The sequence below is a fragment of the Chlorocebus sabaeus genome, chromosome 11 (genome assembly GCF_047675955.1).
Source record: "Chlorocebus sabaeus isolate Y175 chromosome 11, mChlSab1.0.hap1, whole genome shotgun sequence".
Classification (NCBI taxonomy): domain Eukaryota; kingdom Metazoa; phylum Chordata; class Mammalia; order Primates; family Cercopithecidae; genus Chlorocebus; species Chlorocebus sabaeus.
Genome location: NC_132914.1, coordinates 38,648,057 through 38,661,152, shown reverse-complemented (window position 1 = coordinate 38,661,152; position 13,096 = coordinate 38,648,057). Strand labels below are relative to the sequence as shown.

At 39.1% G+C, this 13,096-nt stretch overlaps 1 protein-coding gene across 1 annotated transcript in view; it reads right to left on the bottom strand.

The window, feature by feature from the left end:
- The window catches only part of PDZRN4 (PDZ domain containing ring finger 4), a 412,077-nt gene extending 403,950 nt beyond the window's left edge, over positions 1-8,127 (bottom strand). The window contains exons 1-3 of the mRNA XM_008002895.3: positions 7,336-8,127; positions 4,907-4,993; positions 2,266-2,373 (exon numbers count right to left, since the gene is read on the bottom strand). Coding sequence (XP_008001086.2) covers positions 2,266-2,373; positions 4,907-4,993; positions 7,336-7,983 — 843 coding nt within the window. The 5' untranslated portion in view covers positions 7,984-8,127. The remainder of the gene's footprint in view (positions 1-2,265; positions 2,374-4,906; positions 4,994-7,335) is intronic.
- Positions 8,128-13,096: the final 4,969 nt, after the last annotated feature.

The window sequence follows — 13,096 nt, the reverse complement described above, 5'->3', positions numbered from 1 at the left end:
ATGCACATCATCTAATCCATTTCTTAACTGCAAATGTGGTCACATTGATCCAGTCTAGAACTATAGCATGTATACATAAAATCAGTGTACCCTGGTATAAAAGACACATTGAAAAATCTGTATCATTGAGACAAATTTCAAGCTCTGGTCATTAACTGCTAATATATGCAAATCAAAGTGAATAATAATACCACAGCTAGTTAAATTTCACTTGAATTTCTATGGTTGATCTCTTTACTTTTTATCATACAGGGTTTAAAGAAGATTAAGTTGACATATATTAGTAACAGTACTATATAGGTGTCTAGATGCACTGGATTTTTTCAACCATAGTTTTATAAAATTACCTCTTTAAAAAAACCATTAGGTTTGTAACCAAATTGTTGTATGACAACATAAAAAAATTCTTTTTCTCTTTTAATGTAACATTAATGAAGCATACATAATATTGTCACCTAGCTAGCATAAGTTTTTAAATTGCCAACACATATTTCTGTTGTGTCTGTGTGTTTGTGTGTGTGTAACAATATATGTATTCAGTTCCGTCAGTTCTTCTAGTAATATCAAATATAAGACTTTACTTTCCACTGGTAACTGGACAACTTAATATGTTTTTGAGATAATGCAGAAAGTAATAGGGACAATCTTCTGTTTAAATTATGTTGCCCTTTAGATCATACTGCGCACATTCTAACTTTAGAAGCTACCGTATGTGAATGTTTCCACCAGGCAAATTGTCAAGACGAACTGGATAGCAACAGCAAAAGTAGGTCTGCACTTTCTTGGCAACAAAAATGGAAGAATAAAATCTTGATACAAGAGACCTTTTTAGATATAAATCACAGTTTTTTTTTTGTTTTGTTTTGTTTGTTTTTTTGGCAAAAGACAACTCTTTTTTTTCTAAATTGTCTAGTCAGTTAATTTATAAATGTTGTGATCTTTTTTCCCAAAACAGAAAACTATTGGCTGTTCTATATTCTTCACCCTTATTCTATGTCAATTCAGTAAAAATTCAACTTTGTTTAGTGCACAGACGATTAATGAAAATCTAAAACTTTATTCAAAATTTAATACAGAAAATCTGCCTCCATCATGATAGTTTATATAAATATTCAGAAAGATAGCACTAGTGATTATATAGCCTAGAATGAACAGAATTTTTAAAAAGAATAGTGGAGTCAAGTAAACCTTCCAAATTCCTATTTGTACCTTTACTAATACATTGGAAATACTCACTGATAAAAGTATCTTAACCATTTTTGGTAACAGCAACTAATATTGTCTTAACCAGTTAATAAAATGTCAAAAGGACAGAGATGGCAGATGGCAGGGACATAAAATTTCATTATCATAACCCAATTTTACTAGCATATAGGTGCTCACTTTATCACCCCCGAATAGAACAATACAGTTACAACATACAAAGAGTTCTCACCAGATTTTCACAGCAAAGAGAAAAAAAGGTATTTCCCCTTTTCTTTCATATAAAAGATAATGACATGAACCAGGTAGCCATATTATTACACTAAGAAATATTACAGGTATTGTATAATTTCTTCCAAACTCTCTATATAAAATATTAATTACAAATTTAATTTGTAATTAGTTAAATTACAGAGATTTATCATCCTTTTTTGAAATGTTATAATAATCCTTTAATAAGCAAGTGACATCATAGTTCATGGGAAACACAAGTTATTAAAACAGAGGTATTCATTAACACATTTGGAAACTCCAGGTATTGTATTCTTTCATCACAATATCCAATAAATTATATAGAATCATAATAGAGTTTTACATCTTTTTTGAGACAGCGTCTTGCTCTGTTGCCTAGGCTAGAGAGCAGTGGCCCACACACAGCTCACCACAGCCTTGACCTCCTGGGTTTAACATCGAGTGATCTGCCCACCTCAGCCTCCTGAGTAGCTGAGACTGTAGGTATGTGCCACCAAGCCCAGCTAATTTTTTTGTTTTGTGTTTTGGTAGAGATGAGGTCTCACTGTGTTGCCCAGTCAGGTCTCGAACTCCTGAGCTCGAGTGGTCCTCCTGCCTCAGCCACCAAAAGTGCTGGGATTATAGGTATGAACCATCTCTCCCAGTGACTTTTACATTTTTTGTAAGAAAGTAAAAACGATAATGCCTTTACTGCTACTACGAATGTATATTCTAATAAGCACTACACCAAAGTAAAGTGATAAGTTTGGAAACTTAAAATATCCAAATCTTTCTTGCAAGGATCATATACATGTTTTATCATTGTCTTACCTCAATGATTTTGTCATGAATTTCCAGGCCATCTGCTCTGTCAGCAGGTCCATTTTCTAAAATTTTTGAAACATAAATTCCTTCAGTCGATGTTCCTTCCTGACTGTTCTATTAAAAAAATCGTTAACAGAAGAGAGACGTAAGCAAAATTTAAATATTATTAAGGACAATTTACCAAATGTAACATTACCAATACTCTGTAAATCTGCAACTCTCTTAGCTGGGGATTTGGCACAGAATTTAACTTACTTAACACCAACTAGTCATTAATCAAGATGGCAGTTTTAATGAATGAGTCCAGGGTCTCTGACAAGATTATCTATTAACTTCACATTTTTTAGTTCACATTAAAAGCTATGGGAAAGGGCATGTACAAGGTGAAATAAACTGGCTTTTAAGTATTATTTATAAAACATTTCACTTCTAAAGAGATACAGCAAGTAAAAGGGTGATAAGGTTAAAGAAGGAAAAAAACATGTGTCTGGTTCCCACTGTATAACTGGTTTGAGATGTGGTCAGAGTTTTGAAATATAATTTAGCTTTTTGATGTGACAGATTTAGAAACCTAGCTCTAGCTGTGTCTATTCACAGGAGAGACTGGTAGCTTACTCAAGTGTAAAATCTCAAATGATCACATCCAAACTGCAAGGGAACCTATGCAAAAGGGAGCCCATGCAAAGCTCATTTTTACATATTTCCAGGTGCAATGTAACTCGTGAGTTAAACCTCAAACATAGCCAATATGGTAAAAATGGGACAGTTTAGACAGTCACAAGAAGCCAAAGCTTATTTAGGGAAAATATCCAACATCCTATAATAATACATCATGTAATTTTAAATGTCATTTGACTTCATGGCAGGTTAAATAAAATTATTTCTCTTTAGCTGTCCTTATCATGAATTTTAAGAGACTTTTTAAAAAGGTCCAATGTCATCTAAATGTCGAATACCAAAACAGAATCTATAAAAATATTCCTTAGGGAAAATGATAACCAAAATGATATGATGAAAAGACTTTCATCTTAATAAATGAGGACTGTTTTAAAAAGAGAAGCACAGCAGTCATTAGTTGCTAGGTTTTCAAAATACTAAACACAAGGAAGAAATATGTCACTGCCATCCTTACCTAAACAGAGCATATGACCAACAACACTAAGACAGTTTCCTTGAACAACATCTGCAATGCAGGATGCAAAAATTTCATGGCAGTTTATTGAGAAAATTAAAGAGCATCATTTTTTAAAACTTAACCACCTTTTTCCAGTTATGGTGAAAATTAAGTTGACACAGGAATTCAATGATATAAAAGAACTTTGCAACTACAGTATATTATGTAAGTTTAAAATATGCATTTTGAAAATTGGCATCAACATAGAGAATATTATTCATGCAGTCAAACAAAGAACTTGGTTTGGGGAGCCAAAAATATTTCTAATCAACTGTTTTTCTTTAACATGGTACTTCCTATTGAATTCAATCATCCCTTATTTCAACTGTTCATTCATTCATTCAATATATATTACTTTCTTCCTAGTCTGTATTAGCATCTTCAAACTGAGTAATTTCACTTAATAAATAGGAGATTTAACCAGGCAGTACAATTGCCTAATGTTATCAAATAGAAATTGCCTACATATGGTATTGTGAAATAGGTTTATTCAAGAAATTTTCCAAAAGTACAATATAATTTAGATAAAATGTGAAATGTACTTTCCTTTTCTTCTTTTAAAGTAGCAAAGAGAACCAAGTTTGCTAGCAGTTGTTTTTTGTTTCTCTCAAAAACAAAGACCAGGTGCAATGGCTCCAGCCTATAATCCCAGCACTTTGGGAGGTGATGCAGGCAGATCACTTGAGGTTAGGAGTTCTGGACCAGCTTTGCCAACATTCTGTATTTTCTCTACCACAAATACAAAAATTAGCTGGGCGTGGTGGCACATGCCTGTGGTCCCAGCTACTCAGGAGGTTGAGGCAGGATAATCACTTGAACTGGAGGCAGTGATTGCATTGAGCTGAGATCATGCCACTGCACTGCAGCCTGGGCTGCAGAGTGAGACTCCATCTCAAAAAGGAAATAATTTTAAAAAATTTTAAAAATAATAAAATCAGGGCCAGGCGCGGTGGCTCACACCTGTAATCCTAGCACATTGGGAGACTGAGGGGGAGTAGATCACTTGGGGTGAGGAATTCAAAACCAGCCTGGCCAACATGGCGAAACCCTGTTTCTACTAAAAATATAAAAAATTTGCCGGGCATGGTGGCAGGTGCCTGTAATCCCAGCTATTTGGGAGGCTGAAGCAGGAGAATCGCTTGAACCTAGGAGGCAGAGGTTGCAGTGAGCCGAGATTGCACCACCGCATTCCAGCCTGGGCAACAGAGTAAGACTCTGTCTCAAACAAACAAACAAATGAAATAACTAACTAGCTAAATAAATAAATAAATAAAATCTGGGCAGGTACTGGAATATTTGCATTAAGAAATCTGATATTTGATCACAAGCATAATTTTAAAGATTAAACCACTATTTTTCTTACTCAAAATCCACAAACGAAAGCTAAGTCCTCTATTATTTTATAAGCAACGAGTAATGTTTATTAATGCTTATGTTATAAGGAATGAGTAATGCATTAACAAGGTGTTTTACCTGATTTGGTCGACCTCCTATAATATTGAATCCCAAAGTGTCATATTCTCTTTCTAACACAATAGTAAATGACTTATGTTCTCCATCCTAGAAAAAAAATGTATAAAATGACTAGGTAAAAATATAAAAGAAAAATAAATGCTACAATAAGTTTTTATGTACCGTAAGTTAACTGACATGTGAAAAGAGGAAAACTTTAAAATTAAGAATGGTTGAATGTGGCAGAAGTTTGACATTTTCTTATACTTACTTTGTAAGTATGTATTTGAAAAAGAACAACGGTGCATGTGAGGGGGAAAAAAACCCCCTATTTTCAAAAATTACTGAATGGCTTTGCATTTTGAGACATGCAGCTCTTTTATCCTAATGCAGCATCTAAATCTGATTTCATTGTAATTGAAAACAGATTTCTGGTTAAACCTTGGAGGTATCTTTATTTTTCCCTCCATTACAGAAAAGTAAAATATAAATTATCAATAGTGTAAAATTTTTATTTTGTAAAGTCTTAAGGAATTTAAGAAACATGAACTATTTATAAATTTTAGTCATAATATTCATGTCGCTGTTGTAATGCAGGATATGTTAGGCTACTGTAGTCCTAATTTTAAATTATATTCCTACTTGGTTTTGCATAATTCCTGCAGAATAAAAAAGTAAGGGTTTGTGCTTGGTAAAGTAGTATACAGTTTTTTCCTGCTGGCCAAATAATAGTAAAACAAATAAGAATTATAGCTACAATGTTTATTAGTAAAGACTAACTTAAACATTGGATGAATTAGTGCTGGACGAGGTGGGTTTATTCATGGTTATAGATGTTATTAACCTTTACTTGGAAATTATTTCTGAATGATAACATTCCATATGCATCATCATCACTACTATCAGCATCACCATATTTTCCCAGGAGCTTTTCCTAGGCAGTGCACAGAGCAGCCCCTACTGGTAGGAGAAAAACATTTCTGAGAAACACATAGAGGGTTTTGGCTAGTCTGCAAATCATGGGCAGTTTTTCTCACTTCTCAGAATCATAGCTTGACTTGTTGCATGGACTTTTCTGTAATATTATTCTAACTGTTGCTCCTTTCCTCCAACCACCGGTTTCCTAGACCTTGGAACCTGGACTGGTAATACAAAGCTTCTATCTATGCTTTTCCCTGGGTCCTCCCATTTTGTAAATTTACCTGTGTATATGCATGTATGTATATGCATATATGGACTAGGGAAAGAATCCTTGGAACCAGTCTTTTCATACACAGTGTGCATCCATTCATCAAGGTGGAAACATTTTAGTCCCTCTCACTTCAACGTTCTCTTTTAGGTTCAAGATGGGCGCTTCTAAACTCAGTGCCTGAGTTGGAGGCAGTATGCAGCAGCGAGTCCCAAATGGGAATCTTTCTGGGTTGCTCCTCCCCGGGAGTGCTGAAGAATGAAAACAGCTCCTTGAATGGATCGCAAATTCTGCTAAATGCCTGCTCACCATGGCAGCGACCAACAATGTCAAACACTGCGCAGAAGTCCTCCAGGAGAGAAGTTACAGCTTTATAAACAAGCCTCTTCACACGGGGTGCTGCAAAGAGGCTTGTTTATTCGGTCTGAAAGCGGGCAGGCGGACCAGGAGCGCAGTTCGGGGCCAGAAGCTTAGACAAAGAAGGGAAACAGCCGCTGCCTGGGGGCTTGCAGGGCCGGTCTGACCACAGATGGAGGCTCTCGGACTGGACTTCCCAGGTCGCACACACACAATCTCAATCTCTCTCTCTCTCTCCACCAGTAATGAGATCCCGAGGCAAGGAAGGCTTATTTAGGGAAAGTCAGAGTGATGAAAAGAACTCTGCAAGTCTAAGAAACCCCATCTCTCAGCTCCTGAGGCCGTCCTGGCCCCCACATGCCTCACAGTCCCCAACTTAGTAGAAGGCAGTTGATTCAGGCAGTGGCAGCGCAAGTGTCATCAGCACTGACACCCGTCCCAGGTGTGCGGCTGCCAGGGCCGCGGGGATGCTGGCGTCCGCGGGAGAGGAAAGGCTGGGCGGGGAAAGTCTGTGCTTTCCGGCTTTCCTTCTCGGATTTGCTTCAGGCACGGGACAAGGGTTCAGAAAATAGGCAGAGACGGTGGGCAGGAGGATGAAAGATGGAGAAAGTGAGTCTGGATGGAAAACGAGTTTTCCCAATTCCTACTTTCCCGGCACAAAGTTAGAATCGAATCTGTTTAACTCTTTCCAATCGTAATATAAGCAGAAAAGGGACGATCCTTAACTTCGATCACAATCCATTCGAAAGACAATGACAGGAAAGTAATGATCAGGGTGTGATGCTTCCTGCTGCACAGTGAGGAAGGATGCCTAATTCCAAAGGAATCCTGAAGTGTCAGAAAGAACCGTTCCTCTTCCCACCCCAATCGACCATGCCCGCGGTGCCCACCCCCCTTTGCTTACCCTGCGGTGGCCGCCACCCAGGTCGCCGGCGAAGTTGCGGACGTGAGCCATGTATTGGGTGAACTTCTCCTGGTACCTGCGCGCCGTGAGCTGCACCTCGCCCTGCAGCGCCCAGAGCTGCGCCAGCAGCGCCTTCTCGCGCCGCCTCCAGGCGAGGACCCGAGGCCTGGGCCCCTGCCCGCGGCCACAGCGGCCGCTCGGCGGCCCCCCGCGCGCGCCCCCGCCCCGGCCAGCTCCGGGTGCAGGACTGCAGCCCCCCCGCGCGGGCACCTCCCCGCCGCCCAGCCCCGAAGCACAGCTCGGGCGGCTGCGGAGGCGGCTGGCAGGGCCGAAGTCGCAGTGCTCGACGTGCGCCTCCAGCTCCTGCAGCCTGACCGAGTGGCCACAGCCGCGGGCGCGGTAGTCGCACTGGACGCGCAGCTTCTGGATGAGGCTGCGTAGCGGCAGCACCCGGTACAGCTCGCCGGGCGCCAAGGTCTGGCACTGCAGAGGGCACCGGCGCCGCCGCACCGCCCAGGGCAGCAGGCAGCTGGCGCAAAAGACGTGCCCGCACGGCGTGCACAGGGGCTCTTCAAGCACCTGACCGCACAGCTTGCACTCCAGAGCCGGGTCCACGGCTTCCGCGAAGCGCTCCAGGGCAAAGCCCATGTTAGGGATGGGGAAGAAAGGGGGAGTGAAAGCAGAGTCCGTCTTCTCCAAGCCCCCCTGCCTTCCCCGGCCCACCCCCGGGGCAGCCTCCTCGCGGCGGCGGCCGTGGCTAGTCGGAGAGAGGTGGCGGGTGGGAGGTGTGATCTCAGAGTTTGTTTGGCTTGAAGTTTTCAGGCTCCTGCTAGGTCCCCTGACTTTGCCCGTATTGACGCTAATAGAAGTAACCTCCAGAGACCCCCGCCTCCTTCGCTGCCCTGCGATTTATGTTCTTTCAAATTTTGGCCGCCAGCTTACAATGGTCCTTGGGAACACTGTATTCTCCTTTGCCTGAACAGTGGACTTCAAGCATCGAGGCTCCTCGCCCTGGGTAGGGCTGATGATGAGTACAGCGCTAATGTTGAGAAACAACTTTTAAATCCACCACAATGTAAGCTTCGAGAGAGCAGAATCTTTTTGTCTATCTGGTTTTCCGCTGAATGCTCATGGCCCGCCCGGCGTCAAGTCTATCTCCAATATGTTTGAAATAGAAGCACTTTTGTTTCTTTCACATCAAAACTACAAAATCAGAAGTTAGGAAACTGTTACTTTAGAAAGTCACTATTAGGAAAATAACACTAGGAAATCCACAGAGCTAGGCTTCTCAAACCATGATCCAGAAATCAGGTGAGTTAGAAAGGCGCGATCCTCGACCTAGCAGCAAAGATGGGGAAAAAGCCAAGCGCCCGCCTTAGGACACTGCCTTCTTAAGGAGCCCCTGAACAGCCATGCAAGGCCTGCTCCCGAGTGAAGCTGGGATTCTGAGTCTGACTCCAGGTTCAGTTGCCACAGCATCCATCTTCTACTTCCACAGGCATTTTACTACTGGGGACGGGAATGTGATCATTTGGGAACCTGGAAGGGAAAATTAAAGGGAAGGATGATGAAAGAAAGCAGCGAAATATAAATAAAATCTTAGTGGCTGCTTCCTTCTACTTACCCTGAATGAACCCTTTGGATCCAAATTGCCTCCCCTCCCAGTTTGACTCTTCAAATTGTGTAGCATGACAAGTCGTCCTGAAAATACGCAGTAGGGCATCATTCCAAACCCTCCTTACTCCACTTCCTTTACCATCTTCTGAATCTTAGGAATGCAAAGAGATCCTGTCACCTGGCTGCATATTACTTACTGCCATTATCCTGAAGCTGCTACCAGATGCTTGGGTGGGTTTTATAAATTCATCATTGATGATTCCTTGCTGCCAGTTGAGCCTTGTTCCTGGAAAGCTTGTACTTCTCTATGACACCAAATGGCATCAGTTGGAATTGATGAGAACAGCTCCAGACTTTGTCTTTTAAATCCTTGGAGCTAACCGAAGAATTAGCGAAGACTAATAATAGAGGTTAATAACCTTCTGAGCCTTCTTTCCGTATGAAAGATGAGATTTTGTTAGCTGTTCAGTAACCAGTGAGGATTGGTGTGCTAGATGTTTAATATGCTTTTAAACTCTTTTTCAAAATAAGATGCTATATTTCTCATTTAATACATATAGATTCATATGTGATAAAGTAACATTTGCCACTATGTTCTGAGTTTCCCCCTCTCTTTTGACCTGTCTTGCTACAAATAAATAGGCAAACAATAAATTTCTGATTAAATAAGAAATCATTTAACAACAGCATGAAAATATTTTTTTGAATTGCATAAACTGGAGATGCATGTTCTAGAATTTCTTCAAATACTTCTGGGCAGGAGAAATCCATTCCTTTTTTTAGCTACAGAAAAAGTTGTGACTTACAGCTATAAACAGTAATAGTTATAACCGTGCATATACAGTTATAGCTATAGCTTGACATTTATTGGTTTTACAGTAAACACAATGACAGTGACAGCATTTTTAACAAGAGATAGAAGAGATGGAATCCAAAAATATTCCATTGAGACATGAGACTGTTAGGACCATGAGACTTCAGTTACTTGAGAAAAAAAGTTCATATGATGTCCTTGGTATACCCATGCAATTCCTATAGTAAAAGTAAGGAGCATGAGCAAATTATAGTCTGAGTAACATAACATTTTTATTATTAAAGAAAAGCAGATGTCAAAAAGCAGATGTCAAAAGTTGTCCACAGAGAATAGCAAGTTCAAAAATGAGGACATGTAAAGTGAAACTAAGTAATGAAGTAGGCCAAACAGAACAGGAAAATCTTTTACATAATCAAATAAAAGCCTGAGCACTTCCAAAAGAGCTAAGTATAAGGAAAGAACGTGACAAGAATTGAACTCTAAGGGAATGGACACACCCAAGTGAACCTCATAAACTTTTGCCGTCTGGAAACATTGTGGCATAAGTCTGTGACATCAGTTGAGTCAGATAGTCTCTTTCACTTCCCAGACTGTAAAATATTTTTCTACATATTAGCAAAATTGTAATATCGCTGAAAAGCTTGAGTGAGCTAGGAACATGGAGCCTAATTAAATGGAAGTAATTAGTTTGAGTAAACAAAGAAAGCACTTGAAATGAGTTTAAAATATGCACAAGTATTTCAGCGAAACAGATCCAACAATATTTAAATAAATGCCTTTTGGCAAATTAGACAAATTAACACCTTGCATCTTTAGCTTGGGCATACCCTTATGTGTTCACTGATCATAATATTCTATCTTTTAAACATCCTTAGATAGTGAAAATTGCAGGCTGAATATTAACACTGGGGGAAGAACTGAAAGGAAAGCCACTCTCTTCTTGTTGGGCAAGGCCAACTTCTAGCTGTGTTACACATTGTAGCCAAAACCAAGCCTGTTACATTTCTCATAACCTTTCATTCAGCCTGGACCTGAGAATGTGCTTTGCCAACCAAGAAACAAAGGAAAGACTACAAATTCACTTAGCTTATTTCCAAGCCAAGAACCAAGGCTTGATTCAAATTATCTTTAAGCAGCAGTTTGGGAGGCCAAGGCAGGTGGATCACTTGAGGCTGGGAGTTCGAAACCAGCCTAGTCAGCATGGTGAAACCTCGTCTCTACTAAAAATATATTTTAAAAACTGCCTGGCATGGTGGCAGGTGCCTGTAATCCCAGCTACTCGGGATGCTGAGGCAGGAGAATCACTTGAACCTAGGAGGTGGAGGTTGCAGTGAGCTGAGATCGCATCATTGGCACTCCAGCCTGGGCAACAAGAGTGAAACTCCACCTCAAGGAAAAAATAAATAAAAATAAAAACTTTAAGCAATTGGTTGAGTATTTTCAGCTTAGTAACTAGTTTTTGCTTCAATCGGCTATCAGCGGTCGTATATTCATGAAAAGAGATTAAAACATTAACTTGCTAAATTATTTGGGCCAATTCCTAGTGCAGTAATGAAACTGGAATGTGCCTTGGGTGTTGCCAGTGAGAAGAGTCAGGGTCTCATCCCAGCTCTGAGTCATACCTACTTCCAAGAATGAATCTAGGAGGTATTGGCTGTTGAGTCAAATGCTAAAATTCCTAAAATAACATGCTGTATTCTAAGACTCAAAAATGATGAATAGAGAGGTAAAATGTGAAAGGGAAAGACTTTTTTCACCTCATGCACAGATAATGTTTTGTCAAAACCAACTCATTTTTGACTCTTTTTCATCTTTTATGCATTCCATTAAGGGCCATGAAGTTGGAAAGGTTGGGGGAATTTTTCAAAGAATAGGACTTTAAATCATTTATTTTATATATGTTCATATAGCATAAGTTAGTACTTGAAATATAACAACAGTTTTTCAATTCTCTATTATATAAATTTTCTCATAAAGAAAATTTCATTATCTGTGTTTTTCTTCTCTCAATTCCCTGGTCATTTATCATAAATTAGTACTATTTCTATAATTATCCCAAGTGCTCTAAATTCCCAAGTGCTTTATATGTAATCTGTAACTATATAAAACTACTCTGGTAGCTGAGGCAAAAGTACTTAGCCACTGCAGGCCAAAATAGTTCCTGTGGAATATGTTCATCTGTGTTGAAGTTAACAGACTTTGTTCTTATCTTGATAATTTTTCCATCATAATCTAGGATCAGATTTGTGCCTAGTAGCATAATGACTATGTTTGTAATGCATGAGATAATAACAAGGTCTCTTTGACAGTACAGAAAAATTCCAAACTTGATAAGAACAATAAAAGATACTTTGAAGTTGAGTTAGTTGAAAGTTCATTAAAAATGAGGCAGATTTTTTTTTTTTTTTTTTACAAAAGTAGGCTGATAATACATTATGTTAGAGAAGTGATACATTTTGGATATGTTTTACTCTGAATAATACAGAATCAGTTAAATCCAGAGAACACAGAGCAGTATCAATTCTTATAATTCTTGTCTGTTGACACTTAATCCATTAGGAGTTATTTGCTCTTATCTTGCTTTCCTGCTATCTTTGGCAAAATGTAGTTAGAAGGGGTATCATGACAGTACAGACTGCCATTTGTAAGAGGAATAAAGTGGTGTGAATAAAACTATTATGTACACCAAAATCACGTAAATAATTTACAGCAATTGTGCAGTCTCTGCAGGAATGAATTATCAGACACAGCAGAATAAGGAATTTGAAGAAAATCAAATTAAAGTGAGGTATTAAATTAAAAATTGTGGCAACTTTCAATTAGATTACAGACGGATTCTTCTAAAGTCACCCAAACATCAGGAAGGGTACTATTACTCTATTTAAGAAGGGACTATTGTGAGAGATGGTTTATAGAGAAAAATAGATTAAATTCTGTATTTAGTTAACTTTAATTTTGTGTTATATCTTGTGGGTCATAGACACTGACAAAGAGGGATGGTATAAAAAACAACCACAAGAGCTAATATATAATAACTCTCACTATGTGACAGCCACAGCACTACATTCCTTACATACACAATCTCATTCAAGTCTCCCAATGACCATTTTGGGTGGGTACTATTATTGTTCCCACAACTTGACCAAGTTCACACAAATCAAAAGTGGCAGATCCTAGGCTTAAGCTAAGATCAGCCTCACTGAAGAACTCGTACTCTTAAATGCTACATTGTATTGGCTTGTTTTTCTTACATTTGCCATGGGGTTGTTTTAGAATAAAATACACTATCAAACGTGATATGTCAATAGACACTGTAATTGCATTCATTTT